The following is a 14,176-nucleotide window of genomic DNA, read 5'->3' on the forward strand; positions in this document are numbered from 1 at the left end:
GTTTTGTCATTGGTACATGGGGTTGGCAACTCCATCTCACAGGGCTATTGCGAAGATTAAATGGGATAACCTAGGACAAGCACTTAGCCCAGAGCCAGGTAGGAAGGAAGTACTTGCAAACGTGGGTTTTCAACCTTCGGAGGCCCCTCCATAAGGCCTGTCCTGACCCCCCAGCCCCCACTGCCATGGAAGGAGGCCTCTGGGTGCTCTGTACCCTGGAGCAGAGTTACGTGAGCCCACAGGGTCTGCCCCACTGCTCCGCCCGCTCCTCGCTCCTGGGCGGGGGTGTGTGGCAAGAGCCTGAGCGTCAAGTTCAAGTCCAGCTAGCCTGGGCTCAAGTCCGGTTCTGCTGTTTCTTTCTTGCTGCATCCCCAGCTCCCCTTCTTTTCAGCCCTCTGACCCTCATTTTTATCTTACTATTTTATTCACGGCCTCTTCCTCCCCGCTCTGCCCCCCTGGCCTGCCATTCCCGCAGATATGCCCGCTAGGCTCTTACTGTGTGGCCTTCCAGGCAGTTGCCTATATTATCTTAAGATAGCAACGTTTAGAGAGTGTTTTGTAAATGTTTGCATAAATTGTGGCACACAATAAACCTCATTCTGCATCTACCCGCACCTCCTGGGCCCTCTGATGGTCTGTGCAGGGCCCATGGTGTTTCACCCGTTCGTCTCTCTAAGTGGGCTTCATCTACGCCCACTGCCCCCAGCAGCGCTGCTGTCGTGCTCCTCTCTTGCATCTCCCTCGTGGAGCAGTTGGAGAATTTCTGCTCGTGCTCAACTTCATTCATTGCCCCGGCTTGATTTCCAGAACCACCGCCCAGATGCCAGGCTTGCGGGCAAGTTCTCCAGGCACCTCCTGGCTGTGTGAGTGCCTTGGCCTCTCCAGGGTTCAGGCCGCCCCCCATGTGGGCACGTCGGGGAGAAGGCGGCGCCTGTGCAGCCTAGCCGTGCACACTCTGGCGCCACCACCGCGTGCTTGTCTTAGGTCCAAAGCTGCTCCCAGGGGCTGGGCAACTGATGCAGGGTCTGTGTTTGGGGTCCTGTGATCAGAGCAGAAAGGGCTCCGTAGGTCCTCACACTCAAGCCCCTCACGTTATGCTGAAAAACTGCCGCCCAAACAGAGTGCGGAGTCTGGGAAGAGCCACCAGCTGGTGGGAGCCGAGTCTGGACACCAGGCCTCCCGTTTCCCATGTCCCTCCCTGGTCCCTAAACCAGCACGACTGCAGAGTTACGTCTGGTTTTACCCCAAAGGATAGGAGTTGTGGGTCAAGCTCTGCCACTTCCTGGCTCTCACTTTCCGGGGCTGTGCCTCAGTTTCCACATTTGTTAAATGAGGGCAGGAATAACACATCTGCCATGACTACCAGCGATCAGGTGAAGAGTTGGTCCCACTCCTCCGCTGTGTCACCCAGAAATCTGCGACCATTTTTTTATGGCTGAGTAATAGTCCAGGCTATACATACACCACACTGTGTTAATCCGTGCACGTACCGATGGGCATTTGGGTTCTAATACCCTTTGTAACAACCTGGGTGGAACTGGAGACCATTCTTCTAAGCGAAAACGGCAAGAATGGAAAACGAACAGCACACGTACTCACTATTAAACAGGAGCTAATCGATCAACACCCATGTGCACATGCGGAAGTAAAACTCCAGTGGGAACCAAGCGGGTGGGAGGAGGGAGGAGGGGACAGGTGAATTCACACCTAACGGGTCCAATGCACACTGTCTTGGTGATGGGCACACTTATATCTTTGATCCAAATGGGACAAAAGCAATCCATGTAACCAAAACGTTTGTGCCCGGGTAATACCCTGAAATTAAAAACAAAACAAAACAAAACAGAAATCTGTGCCGTGATTTGGAGCTAAGGCAGGCATGTGGGGGCGGTGCCAGAGTGCGCACAGCGTGGGGGCGTTTCTGGGGCACACCTGGAGCGGGGGCGATGGCGGCTGAGGAACTTCATTGGCTGGGGCTGCAAGCCACGCAGCCCAGGGGCAGGGCGGGGGCACCAGGCTCCCGCCAAAACCACATCTGGGCCTGGTCCATGTGCAGAGCAGCGTCTGGCCCTGTGCTGGCCCCATCCCTGACCAGCGACCAGCGACCAGTGCGTGATCCTTCACAGTCCGGCTCGTCTGTCACCCACCCTCCTTCCCGGCCCCACCATGGGCTTCTTGGAGGAGGAGGGCAGCTGGAGCCTGTCCTTCGCAGGTGCTGGCTACCTGGGTCTCTACCATGTGGGTGTGACCCAGTGCCTTCGCCAGCGCGCCCCGCGCCTCCTCCAGGGTGCACACCGCATCTACGGCTCTTCGTCCGGGGCGCTCAACGCCATCAGCATCATCTGTGGCAAGTCGGTTGGTGCGTCCTGGACCGGGGAGAAGAGGGGTGGGGACACTATAACTGGCAGCTAATTCTCGACAGGAGGTGGATGGGAGCCCAGAGGAGCTGGTGCTAGCACTGTGCCCCACGGGCTTTATACCCAGCAGGTCCTCATTTAATGCTTATGAGAACCCTGAAGGCTGGGGACCACGGTTACCCCCTTTTGCAGAGGAGGACTCCCAGGCTCGGAGCCGGGAAGACTGTTCCCAAAGTCACTTGAGGGCAAAAGGTGGATGGAGCATTTGAACCCAGGTCTGGGCCAGAAATTCTGAGCTGGAGCGGACCCTGGCTTCCATCGCACCCGGGAGGGAGGCCAGGAGGGGTGTGGCGGGCTGTGGGCAGGCCCGGTGTGGCTCAGGACGCCCTGCCCCGCCCACGCTGCAGACTTCTGCTGCTCCCAGCTGCTGGGCCTGGTCAAGCAGCTGGAGCAACTGAGCCTGGGCGTCTTCCACCCTGCCTACACGCCCCTCGAGCACATCCGGGGGCAGCTGCACGACACTCTGCCCGACAACGCTCACATCCTGGCCTCCCAGCGGCTGGGCATCTCGCTGACCCGCTGGCCCGATGGCTGCAACTTCATAGCCACCGACTTTGCCACCCGAGATGAGCTCATCCAGGTGAGCGAGTGCTGGGCCCAGGGCCTGGCGGCAGGTGGGTGGGCTCCATCTAGTTGCAGAGTGACTTCCAGGCGCCTCCCAGGGACAGACACATCTGCTGGGGGTGGGGGCAGGGGCACAGTTTATAAATAAGGAAACTGAGGCGCAGAGAGGGCCAGCAGGGGGAGTCTGGAGACGTCCCGGCTTGCTGCGGGGGCACGCTGAGCTGCACACAGCAGGGTCTGGCTGGGAGGGGCAGAGAGTCTTCTGCAGTCAGAGCCCCCACAGGGGCAGCCCCTCTGGAGGGTGCTGCCCAGCCCCCACCGCTGTGCTTTCCGACACAGTGGGCAGGTTTATCTGTGTCTCCCTGTGTCTCCCCACCATGGCTCTGCTCACCCTTCCTAGGAGGGTCTTTGCCTTCCACCGGGGCTGGGGTCCCTAATACAGAGTCTACTTCATCCTGGTGCCCTCAGCGCCCAGCATGGGGACTGTCCTCAGTCCCTGCTAGCTGGATGCCGTCGTTGGATTCTTAGTGTGCAGGGAAGGCCAGTCCCTTGCTGTGGGCTAACATCCATGGGCTCCTGAGAATGGCAGCTGGGAATCTCAAAGCGTGTCCCACACTCCCTGCCCGTGTAGCACTTAGCACAGGCCTGACGCACAGGGGTGCTCGCTCCGTAAGCATTAGCTGCCATGACTATTACTCATCTTCGGGAATGAGACTCATCTTCATCTCTGTCTGGTCAGAGCTGGGACACGTTCTGTAGCCACGAGGAGAGACGGGGAGGAGGGATGTTTCCACGTGTTCTGGAGACAAAGTTCTATGGTCCATACGTTTGGTAAGCTCCAGGTCAGTGGTTCTCAACCAGAAGTGATTTTCTCCGCAAGGGACATTTGGCAATGTTGGGGACATTTTTGGTTGTCGCACTGTGTGCACATGTGTGTGCTATGGCAGGTAGAGGCCAGGGATATTGTCAAACATCCTACAATGCATGGACAGCACTCCGCCACCAAAAGATAATTTTCTAGCCCCAAACGTCAATAGAGTCAGAGTCTATGTTAAGCATCTTTTTTACTGCAGGACTTGTCAGAGCCTCTACTGGGAAGAGTAAATGGTGTTTTCCAAGAGGATGGAAAAGATAGGGTTTCTTGCTGGAGGTGCATCTGGTTGAATCAGTGTCTGGAGAACACTCTAGGAGACATGCCTAGATTCTTGGTGGAGAACCGCTGCCAGACACATGAGGGACGAGTGGTACTGGGTGCCTCTATCTGTCTTTGGGGGGAAGAACAATCCCAGCGCAGTCCAGGTCGGCCAGGGCTCCACGGGCAGGAAGAGGAAGGTGGGTGTCAGACAGGCCTGCATTCAAATCTCTGCCACCTCGGAGAGCTTGGCTGGGAGGAGATGCCTCCCTGGGCCTCAGCCCCTCATCTGCCAGGCCTGACGACAGCCCCTAGGCAGGCGGTTCTGCAAGAGGAGGGTCTCAACGATCGTGCTCCTGCTGTCTCTTGTCTTCCCAGGCCTTGGTCTGCGCCTTGTACCTTCCTTTCTACTGCGGGCTGATTCCCCCGGAGTTCAGAGGGGAGGTAAGTGCGGTGGAGGCTCGATGCCCGAGCCCCCGCCCTGTGCTCCGGGCCACCCAGGGTACACGCTGTTGAGAGGTGTGTGGGTGGAGGAAACCAGCACTGCTTAAGCACCTACTGTGTACCAGGCCCTCCCCCTGCTCCTGGGGGGGCCCAACAACCCGGGCCCCAAGGGAACCAAGGGCCCAAAAGCAACCCAACGGCCCCCCGTGCCAACCAACCCCCGCCGGCGGCTCTGTGGCGGTGTGGGAGGAGGGCAGGAATCCTAAGAGGGTGGCACCGCCGCGCATCCCCTGAATTGCAGCGCTACGTCAGCGGGGCTCTGAGCAACAACTTGCCCTTTGCGGACTGCGCCTCCACCATCACCGTGTCCCCCTTCCACGGGGCAGTGGACATCTGCCCCCAGAGCACCTCGGCCAGCCTGCACGAGCTGAATGCCTTCAACACCAGCTGCCAAATCTCTACCGAGAACTTCTTCCTGGGGTTCATATCCCTCATGCCCCCCAACCCTGAGGTAAGTCTGGCCCCTCATGGTCAAGGGCTCCATGAGTCAGACTCTGAGTCAGGCTCTGCGCCCCAACCCTTCCGCTCCCCACTAGCCTTAGAGCAGTTGCAACACATGTCCTGAGTCTCACGACCAAGAACCTGAACCCAAAGCCTAGGGCTCTTCCGTCCCTCCCTGAGCCTGAGTTAGGATTGCCCCGTGTCAGGGGAATATACTAACATCCACTCTGCCGTGCTGGCATTTGAGCTGGCCGTCTCCAGGCCAGGCTCTGTGAGAGGTACTGTTATCATTTCCTGTGGCTCAGAGAGGTTAAGCAACTTGTTCAAAGTCACACAGCCTGGAAGCAGCAAAGCCAGGATCCAGACCCACAGCCAGCACAGGCCTGTGGTCTTGACCGCTGCCTAGATTGGGGCCAAATTGGCCATCTGTTGTAGAGGCCAGGCACGAGTGCAAAACAGAGGGAAACAAACCCACATTCCCTGCTTTTTGCCCCTTGGTATCTCTGGAAAATGGATAATGGACAACAGTTTATCACTGCAAAACGCTCTTCCCCCCAACCACCCCTCACGTGTGTCGTGTTTGTAGCACTTTATAATTTACAAAACAAGGTCGTGTTCATTTATTCTGGTCCTCCTCACACCCCTGGGGTGGGCAGAAAGTCTCAACCCCATTTTATAGACAAGGAAACTGAGGCTCCCAGAGAGGTGGCCGTGCTGAGGTCCTCCAGCAAGGGGGCATGGGGGGCGCCCCGTCCCGAGCCTGCAGGCACCTCTTCCCCACCAGTGGGGCTCTGATCAGATAGGCAGGAGTGGGCTCCTGGGCGCCTCTGCCCCCTCGGGCTGGCCCTGGATGTGAACATCGAAGGGGCAAAGGGAGCCCACAAAAAGCCAGGCGAAGTCCCAGCCATCCTGGGCCAGGCCTTGTCGCCCCATTTTCCAGAGGAGGGAACTGAGGCCAGGACGGGGAGGGGCCAGAGCAGAGTGCGCAGCCAGGGTGTCGCGGAGGAGAGGAGCGGAGGGGTTCAGGGAGGGAAGCAGCTCGAGCGAACCTATTCTGCCTGTGGGCCTCTGGCCCTCCCTGCCCAGCCCTGGGGCCTCCTGGGGCCCCCGAGCCCTGCTGAGGGGTCCCTTGGGGAGTAGAGGCTGGGCTGGGATAGTCTCTAGCGGAAGATGAGTCTTCAGCCTCTGACCCCCAGCCCGAGGGGCAGACCCAGGCCTTGCCCGTCCCACCCTTGCCCTGTGTGTTGGCAGGTGGTGGCCGACAACTGCAGACAAGGCTACCTGGATGCCCTGAGGTTCCTGGAGAGACGTGGTAGGTGGCGGCCCCGTGGTGGCTGGGGAGTGCACCCCACATGGTGCCAGGGGGACCCTGCCTGCCAGGCGTTGGAGCCCCGAGGGGCCTGGGCTCACTCTTTGCTTCCTCAGCATGTGCTCTGTGGTCGGCTCGAGCTGGACCCAGAGAGGCATCACGCAGGGGTCCCGTTCTCGGGCAGTGGCGGCCTGGCGCAGGGGACGGACCCAGAGACAACCCGGGGGGGGGTGAGCGTATTGAAGGAAGATGTTCAGGCCTGCGGGAGTCCAGAGGGGCATTTGACCCGGCCTGGGGCTGGGGAGGTGGGCAAGGGGGGCTTCCTGGAGGTGGTGGCAGACAAGCTGGGTTCTGACCAGTTCTGAAGACTGCGGCAAGGTGAGAAGGGAAAGGAAGAGGGCGTCCCAGGCACAGGGAAGGAGAGCAAGAGCAGAGGAACAGAGGCTGCCCCTCGAGGACACGTAACTCAGTGTGTGTGTGCGTGTGCACGTGCGCACACGCGTGTGCGGGGGGGTGTGGGCGAGAGAAGTCTTCTGGCCTAGAGAGCTTGGATGTCATACCACAGGGCAGTGCTCTTCGAAGTGGCAAAGTCGAGATTCGAACCCGGGCCATCTGGCTCCGGAACTCACGTCCCCGACCCCAAACACACAGAAGCAGGAAGCATTTGCTGAGCACTTAGCATGTGCCCAGACCTGGGTTTGAGCTTTATGTGTTTATCTCATTTAATGCTAAGAACAGACATATGAAGCAGGTCTTAATTTTCCTTTTTTTACCGAGAGGGCAACTGAGGCATGGAGGGGTTAGGTCACATAGCTTGCAGGTGGTAGGGCCAGAACTTGGACCCTGAACTGTGTCTTCGGGGGCTGAGCTCTGACAAACCACTAGGAGATGGAGCGGAAGCCGAGCAGGGCCGGGGAGGGGCAGGGAGAGGTAACCAGGGTGAGCCGTGGGCGCACCCTGCAGCGGCAGTCCCAGGCCTGGGTTTGGGCACGGAGGGCCGTGGACGGCACGACAGCCAGGGTGTCCTTCCCCCCAGGAGGCTCCAAATGCACTGACTTGTCATATCCCTTCCCTCCCTGACCAGGACTCACCGAGGAACCAGTGCTGTGGACACTTGTGTCTGAGGAGCCCCCGGCCCCGGTGGATGGGACCCAGGACGCCAGCCGAGACCGAGGCCAGACGGCCGGCCGGCATCTCAACTGGGACACGCCCAGCGTGCAGGTCAAGGACGTGCCGGACTTCGAGCAGCTCTCGCCGGAGCTGGAGGCTGGTAGGGCTGGCGGGGCCTGCACTCAGGGGCCGGGCTCGGGGCCGGAAGGAGACAGGACTCATTCCCTGAGCACCTCCCAAGTGCCCGGTGTGGCGCCGCTGGCCTTTTACGTGCCGCGTCGCTCCTTCCTCACACAACGGGGGCCTGAGCGTCACTCTGCCCGCTTTTCACTGATGAGGAACTGGCGACCAGAGAGGGGAAGGGCCTCTCCAGTGTCCCAGAGCATGCACTTGGGGTATTCGAACCCAAGTCTGTGCCTGGGAAAGCCAGGTCTCTGCCCGCTGCCCGGGACATAGCAGAGGCACACGCTAAGGGCTCTGGACTCCCCAGGCAGGGGTGGCCTCATTTCCACCAATCCTCTGAGGATGGTGCAGAACTGCCCCCGTTGCACAGAGGAGGAAACCACAGCACAGAGAAGTTAAGTGACTTGCCTAAGGTCACACAGCTAGCAAATGGCAGAACCAGGAGTTCTGCTCTGAACCATTTGCAGCAACAGGAAAATGCAGGGTCCCCTAGGCACGTATAACGATGGCGGTGGTGATGTGAGTAGCATCTAAGTGAGGCTGGAAAGGAGACGTTGGCCAGGCAAAGTGACGGAGGAGACAAGCGCCTGGGCAGAGGGCACAGCACGTGCAAAAGTCCTGGGCTTGGGGAGGGAGAGCAGGGAGGTCCGTGTGGCCGCAGCACAGTGGTCGAGGGGCAGGCGGCGGACATGAGCTCGGAGGCTGGGAGGGTTGGGCAGGAGGCCTCGAAAGCTGTGGCAGGAGAGAGGTGGGAGCCGCTGGGGGCTGCAGTGGACCCAGCTGGGAGGGGCGAGACTGAAGGGTGGGGGCTGGGAGAAGAGGTGACGGTGGTCGAGGCCAGAGCAGAGACAGCGGGGAAGGGCGAGGGGATGAGGGGACAAGGAGGGCGCGCACCCCTTTCTGTGCCACAGACCACACAAGCGTGGGTAGAAGTGGGCCCGGGGCTGTGCTGAGCCCTGAGGTCCGCGCTTGGGATTCCGGAACCCCGGCAGTGTCCCCTCAGCCTCATGGGGGCACCAGAGGGCTGCCCTGAGATGGGCTGCCAACTCCGGGTCCCCGCGGGGAAGGGAATTGTTCCCTGTCCCGGCCCTCAGAGACATCCCGTAGTCCTCACCTATGTGTCCATGGAACCCTCGTTTCACAGAAGAGGGGGCCCGGGCTCAGGGGAGGGAGAGGACTCGTCCCGGCACACGCGGCCGGCAGACACGGAGTCGGGTCTGCGGACTGTGCCGTCACCGAGCCCTCCGAAGCAACGTCTGCGGGCGGCGCTGACGAAAGTCGAGGTCGGTGGTGTGAGCCGTGGCCCGGGCCGTGCTCTGGGGGCTGGGCCTTGGGCTCTGGTCCGTCCCGTCCCAGGCGCCGATCCTTTCCACGCTGGTCAGGTCAGCGAGCAGAGGGCTCGGGAAACGGATGCCGCGGCCACGGCTGCGCTGCAGTTGTCAGTAATGCCGATGTGTTACTGTTGCTGAAGGAGGTGCGGCGAGGGCCTCTGTCCTATCCTAGGGGCCACGACAAACTTCCCAGAGGGGCAGGAGAGGTGGAAAGAGCTCAGGAGCCTGATAGGCCTTGAGTCCATCCTGGCTGTGCCACGTCCTGGTGATGGTCCTCAGGCAAGTCACTTCTCCACTCTGAACCTCAGTCTCCTTATCTACGAAAGGAGCACAGTCTGCACATCTCACGGACAATCGCATCCCCCTCAGGGGGATGTTGAGGGGCTCACTGGAGGGCTGGGGGGGGCTTGCCAGTCCGTGGACTCCAGGTGGGCAGGCCGTGCTGTGGCTTCTCTTGCAGCGCTGAAGAAAGCTTGCATGCGGGACCCCAGCCCCTGGGCCCGCTGCCGCCGCTCGGGACCTGGACGGGTGCTGACGTACCTGCTGCTGCCCTGCACGCTGCCCTTGCAGTATATCTACTTCCGGTGCAGACGGTAAGGCTCAGCCGGGGTTGGTCTGGCTTGCAGTGGGGTGTGGCGGAGCCCGGCGCCCCTGCGGGAGGGCGGCTGGCATGCTGGCGGGCACGGCAAGGTGGGTGCGAGCCTGGCTGGTCTTCCCATGCTCCTGGGGCTGGCTGCCGGACCCAGAGCCTTGGTGGTCCCCTCTGTAAAACCAGACTGACAGGGAGGCAGTGGGACTGCTGTGATAAGAAGCCGGCCCTCCCCTGTCTCTGTGACCTCTGGCTCATGGCTCCACCTGGCAGAGCCTCAGAGACAATGCGCCATTCCTGAGAGTAACCCTAGGAGCTGGCCTAGCTTAGATTAGCTGTGTGGCCTGGGCCAGGTCGCTTGACCTCTCTGGGCCACAGTTTCCTTTTCTATAAAATAAGGCCCTTCCGAGTCAGACTGGCTATGGTTAAACTCTCAGTAACCATTCTAACTTGCTGATTAGTGGATCGCTGCATCAGTCATTCATTCGTTCCACCAATAGTTATTGACGACCTCCTAGGGGCCAAGGCCTGGCTGGGGGCTGTGGAGGCAGCACTGACCCAGACCCAGTTCCTGTGTTCATGGAGCTCACAGCCCACAAATCATCACACATTCACCTGTGCAATTACAGCTCCACCTAGAGGTACCTGAGAGAAGTCTACACTGGCTTCGAGCTGGCATAGCTCAAACTAGAGGCTATCTAGCCTGAAAAGGCTGCCTAGAGGAGATGACTTGGGGTTATAATCCGAAGGATGGGTCAGAGTCCACTAAGCAAAGAGGGAAGGGAAAAGCGCTCCAGGCAGATGGGACAGCATGTGCAAAGGTCCTGTGGCAGAAGTGAGTAGGGCCGATTTGAGAACAGGAAGGGAGGCCAGCATGGCTGGAGCCAAATGGTGGCCTTCTGTACAAGATGCGGCTGAGGGGGCTGGCAGGGGCAGGCACACAGGGCTCTGTCGCCAGATGAGGAGTGTGGTCTTTATCCTGAGAGCAGTGGGAAAGTGGTGAAGGGTTGAAGCAGGAATGTGTCATGGGGAGATCTGTAATTTAAAAACTTCTCTGCTCTGTGGAAGAAGATCTTTGACAGTGAGCCCCTGGTCTCTGTCCTGCTCCCCACTGAGCTGATGATCGGGTCGGCCCTGCTGTTTAAATTGGCAGTGGTCCCAGGCTGGACGCAGTGCTGCAATCACAGCTCACTGCAGCCTGAACTCCTGGGCTCAAGTGATCCTCCCACTGGGACTGTAGGCACATGCCACCACGCCTGGCTAATTTTTTTTTTACTGTTTGTACAGATAGGGTCTCGCTTTGTTGCTTAGGCTGGACTTGAGCTCTTGGCCTCAAGTGATCCTCCTGCCTTGGCCTCGCAAAGTGCTGGCATTTACAGGTGTGGGCCTGGGAGAGAGCTTTCTACTGACAGATTCTCCTCATGCTGAGCTGTTTACTGAAACCACAAGTTGAAATAAAAAAGAATAAATGTAAAGTCTAGCCTTTTCAGTTAAAAAAAATAAGAATCCATGTGTGAGCACCAATGTGGAGCTTGCCCAGACTACAGGGAAATTCACCCTTGGTATTTTCCATAAAACACATGCTCAAAATGTGGAGGTTGCATTAATAGAGGCAGAAGGTCCAGAACATGGGAGGTGATGGTTCACCTTATGTTTCACTTGTCACACCACACCCTCTGGACTGCGTGCCTAGTTTGAGCCCCAGGTTTAGGGGCCCCTGCGAGGGTGATATGGCACAGGGCGAGGCGCTGCAGCATCTGAGCAGGTGCCTGGCCAGCGCTTTCTCAGCTGTGGCTGGATGACCTGGCCCCTTGCTGTCCCTGTGGGTGTTGGCTCTGCAGGCAGACCCTTGCTTTCCTCGGCAGCGAAACACGACGCAGCTGAGAGCACCCCAGATCTGTTGCTGGCTCCGTCATGAGGGCAGGGGGGAGCAAAGAGAGCATTCGGAGCGAGAGTGGGCTACGGTCAGTGTGTGTTTTAGGAAAGTCATTGGCTTCTGAGTGGAGAGCGGACGAAGGGGCGAGGGTGAGGAGGACAGGGGCTGGTGTGGGGAGAAGAGGGAGGAAGGAAGGAGTGGAGACATGGAGGAAGTTAGGAACCACAGGCGAGGTGACCGTCCTCATTCGACAGGTGAGAAAACAGGGCCAGACAGGTTTCCGGACCTGCCCGGGTGGCGCGGCCGACGAGCGGGGCAGCTGGGCGGCAGCCCCCAGCCAGCCTGACCCCAGAGCCCCGCCCTCTCCACGCTGGGCCTCTCCCCGTGCAGTTGCCGACCCAAGGCCTGGCCGCCTCCACCAAGCTCAAAGCCCATCGTGGATCATTTAGCCACCGCAGGTGTCCCTGTGGTTCCGACCTGCTCTGCCATGGTGGCCGACACCGCTGGGCACTTGTCACGCCAGTCTGGGCAGCCCTCAGGTGCAGGGACCCCGGCTCTGCTCTGGGCCTATGCGGAAGGTGGGCTCAGCGGGGCCACGCACGGGGGCTTTCCTGGCAAAGCTGATGCCGCCGTTCCTCCAGGTTGGTGGCGTGGCTGCCCGACGTGCCGGCGGACCTGTGCTGGCTGCGGGGCCTGCTGAGGAGCTCGGCTCTCGAGTTCCACTCCGGCACGAAGGCCCAGCTCCTTGGGCTGGTCAGGTGACGGGGCAGACGGCCTGGGGGTGGGGCGGGAGTGGCCGTGCTGGCAGGGGGTGGGGGGAGACACTGCTGCGTCCCTGGACCCTGGGCAGGCCATCCAGGCCATCTGCCCCCCACCAACATCCCTCTGGCCATCCACCCGTGCAGCATGTGTTCGGTCACTGCTGTGTGCAGAGCAGTGCCGGACACTCCGTGACCATCACAGCAGCCGGTCTGCGTCTCCCTGCTTCGCCAGATCCCTGCTCGTCCTTCTGCCGCTGTTCCAGACATCCCATGTGACCCCGTGCCGGGCTGACCCTGTGTGTGGTCGAGGTCCCGCTGCAGGGTCCCAGGCGGTCGTCCCCCACCACTCGACAGCCATCTGTGTAGCAGGGGAGTCAGCGCAGTCCCAGGACTGGCTGCCCTTGTGTCCTCCTGCCACTGCCAGCTAAGCCCCAGTGAGGGCCTCGAGTCCTGCCTCAGAGCTGGATTTGGGGAGAGAGTGACTCAGGCTCACGGTGGCTGGGGCTGCGCCCAGGCGTCCTCACGGAACCCCAGGCTCTGAAACTCACACTCACTGGCTTTTGTTCCCTCCGCAGCCTGCCCGTCACCAGCGCCCCGGACACAGGCCCCCTCCAGCCTGGGGCAGCTGCTTGTAGGGACCCCAGCGTGGAGCTCAGGCCCACCCCTCAGGCCTGAGGGGCCCGAGCTGGGCCAGCCCAGGGACCGTCTCCCTCGACTCCTGCCCTGGCCCTCGTGCTGTGAGCTCGCGTCTGCCCAGAGGGAACAGGCCCCGCCGGCTCTCTGGAGTCCCTGCACACTGGAGCTGCTTGTCTGGGGCCCCAGTACGTCTTTTTTGGAAGAGGCCCAGCCTGTCAGCGTGTCTCCGGGTCGCTGTGTACCCAGGTCACCTGCCCTCCCCCTGCGCCCTCTCAACAGGGGGAGAACAGTTGGCAGGAGCTGAGACGCACACCTCAGTTCTGGAATTTCCACGCGGGGGACTTGGAGGGCAGCATTGCCGAGAAGAGGGTTCCTGTCCTTTCGTGGAGCTGTGTATGGAGCACTTTGCAGAAGACGCCGGAGACAAGGCCACAGTGCCCGTGCGGGAGATCAGAGCAGCAAAGTGCAGTGACGGGTCTGGGAGTCCTCCCCTCGGGTCCTCCCTCCATCCTACACTGGCCCTCAGGGTGACCCCTGCGATCTGCCCCACTCAGGCAACCATGATCGCTGACTTCCTGTCGTGTCCAGTGGGGAGGGAAGGTGCAGGAGACGGGAAGGTGGAGGAGGGAGGGCTCGAGTCCGGTCGGGACCCGTTGCAGGGGCTCCTGGTGGGCCCACAGGCCCCTGTGCCACCACGGCCCCATTCCTGCAGAAGGTTTGCGACACCTCAGGGCCTCCAGCCCTCCCGACCCCTCCGCTCTCGGGCAGTGAGGACGTCGGGGACACCAGGCCTCTGGCCTCCCTGGGAGTCGCTGCTCCTCCTGTCCTCAGAGCACAGCCCACACCGTGCCCGGCCAGGCCCTTAGGGGACGCTCAGCCCCTGCGCAGATGGGGAGGGGGAGGGGTGGAGGCTTGAGTGGGAGCAGAGGGTGCAAGGGAATAAACACTTGAGCCAAAGAGATAGTCATTCATTCATTCATTCATTCATTCCCCTGGCGTAGACCTAGCGAGTTACAGACACCGGGGACACAGCTGTGAACCAAACCTACATTCTGGGGGGGTGTGTGGGAGCAGGTGCTGAGCAGCAGACGGGAGAATGGAAGATCCTCCCCGGTCACCATGGAATTGGAACTAATTGATCAATACTCGTGTGCACGTGTGGAAGTAACAGTCATGAGAAATCAGGCAGGTGGTGCGGGAGGAGGGGATGGGTAAACTCACACCTAATGGGCACAATGCACACCATCTGGGGGATGGGCACACGTATAATTTTGATTCAAGCAGTGCAAAAGCAATTTATGGAACCAAAATGTTTGTACCCTC

The 14,176-nt window shown here is 60.2% G+C and overlaps 1 protein-coding gene across 1 annotated transcript; it reads left to right on the top strand.

The window, feature by feature from the left end:
• Nucleotides 1-2,166: 2,166 nt before the first annotated feature.
• On the top strand, nt 2,167-12,892 carry PNPLA5 (patatin-like phospholipase domain containing 5). The gene is made up of 9 exons (XM_012664234.1): nt 2,167-2,359; nt 2,765-2,997; nt 4,492-4,557; nt 4,859-5,068; nt 6,310-6,370; nt 7,452-7,637; nt 9,452-9,584; nt 12,098-12,214; nt 12,793-12,892. Exons 1-9 carry the CDS (start codon nt 2,167-2,169, stop codon nt 12,890-12,892), a joined length of 1,299 nt encoding a protein of 432 aa, XP_012519688.1.
• The last annotated feature ends 1,284 nt before the right edge of the window (nt 12,893-14,176 follow it).

This window comes from Propithecus coquereli, unplaced genomic scaffold (genome assembly GCF_000956105.1).
Source record: "Propithecus coquereli isolate 6110/MARCELLA unplaced genomic scaffold, Pcoq_1.0 Scaffold876, whole genome shotgun sequence".
Classification (NCBI taxonomy): Eukaryota; Metazoa; Chordata; class Mammalia; order Primates; family Indriidae; genus Propithecus; species Propithecus coquereli.

What these genes read in the sequence shown, in the direction of transcription:
- PNPLA5 (XM_012664234.1), top strand. Translation starts at nt 2,167, where the DNA reads ATGGGCTTCTTGGAGGAGGAGGGCAGCTGGAGCCTGTCCTTCGCAGGT. An exon ending in TCATGCCCCCCAACCCTGAG is followed by an intron (nt 5,069 to 6,309) that starts GTAAGTCTGGCC and finishes GTGTGTTGGCAG; the next exon opens with GTGGTGGCCGACAACTGCAG. An exon ending in CTCGCCGGAGCTGGAGGCTG is followed by an intron (nt 7,638 to 9,451) that starts GTAGGGCTGGCG and finishes CTTCTCTTGCAG; the next exon opens with CGCTGAAGAAAGCTTGCATG.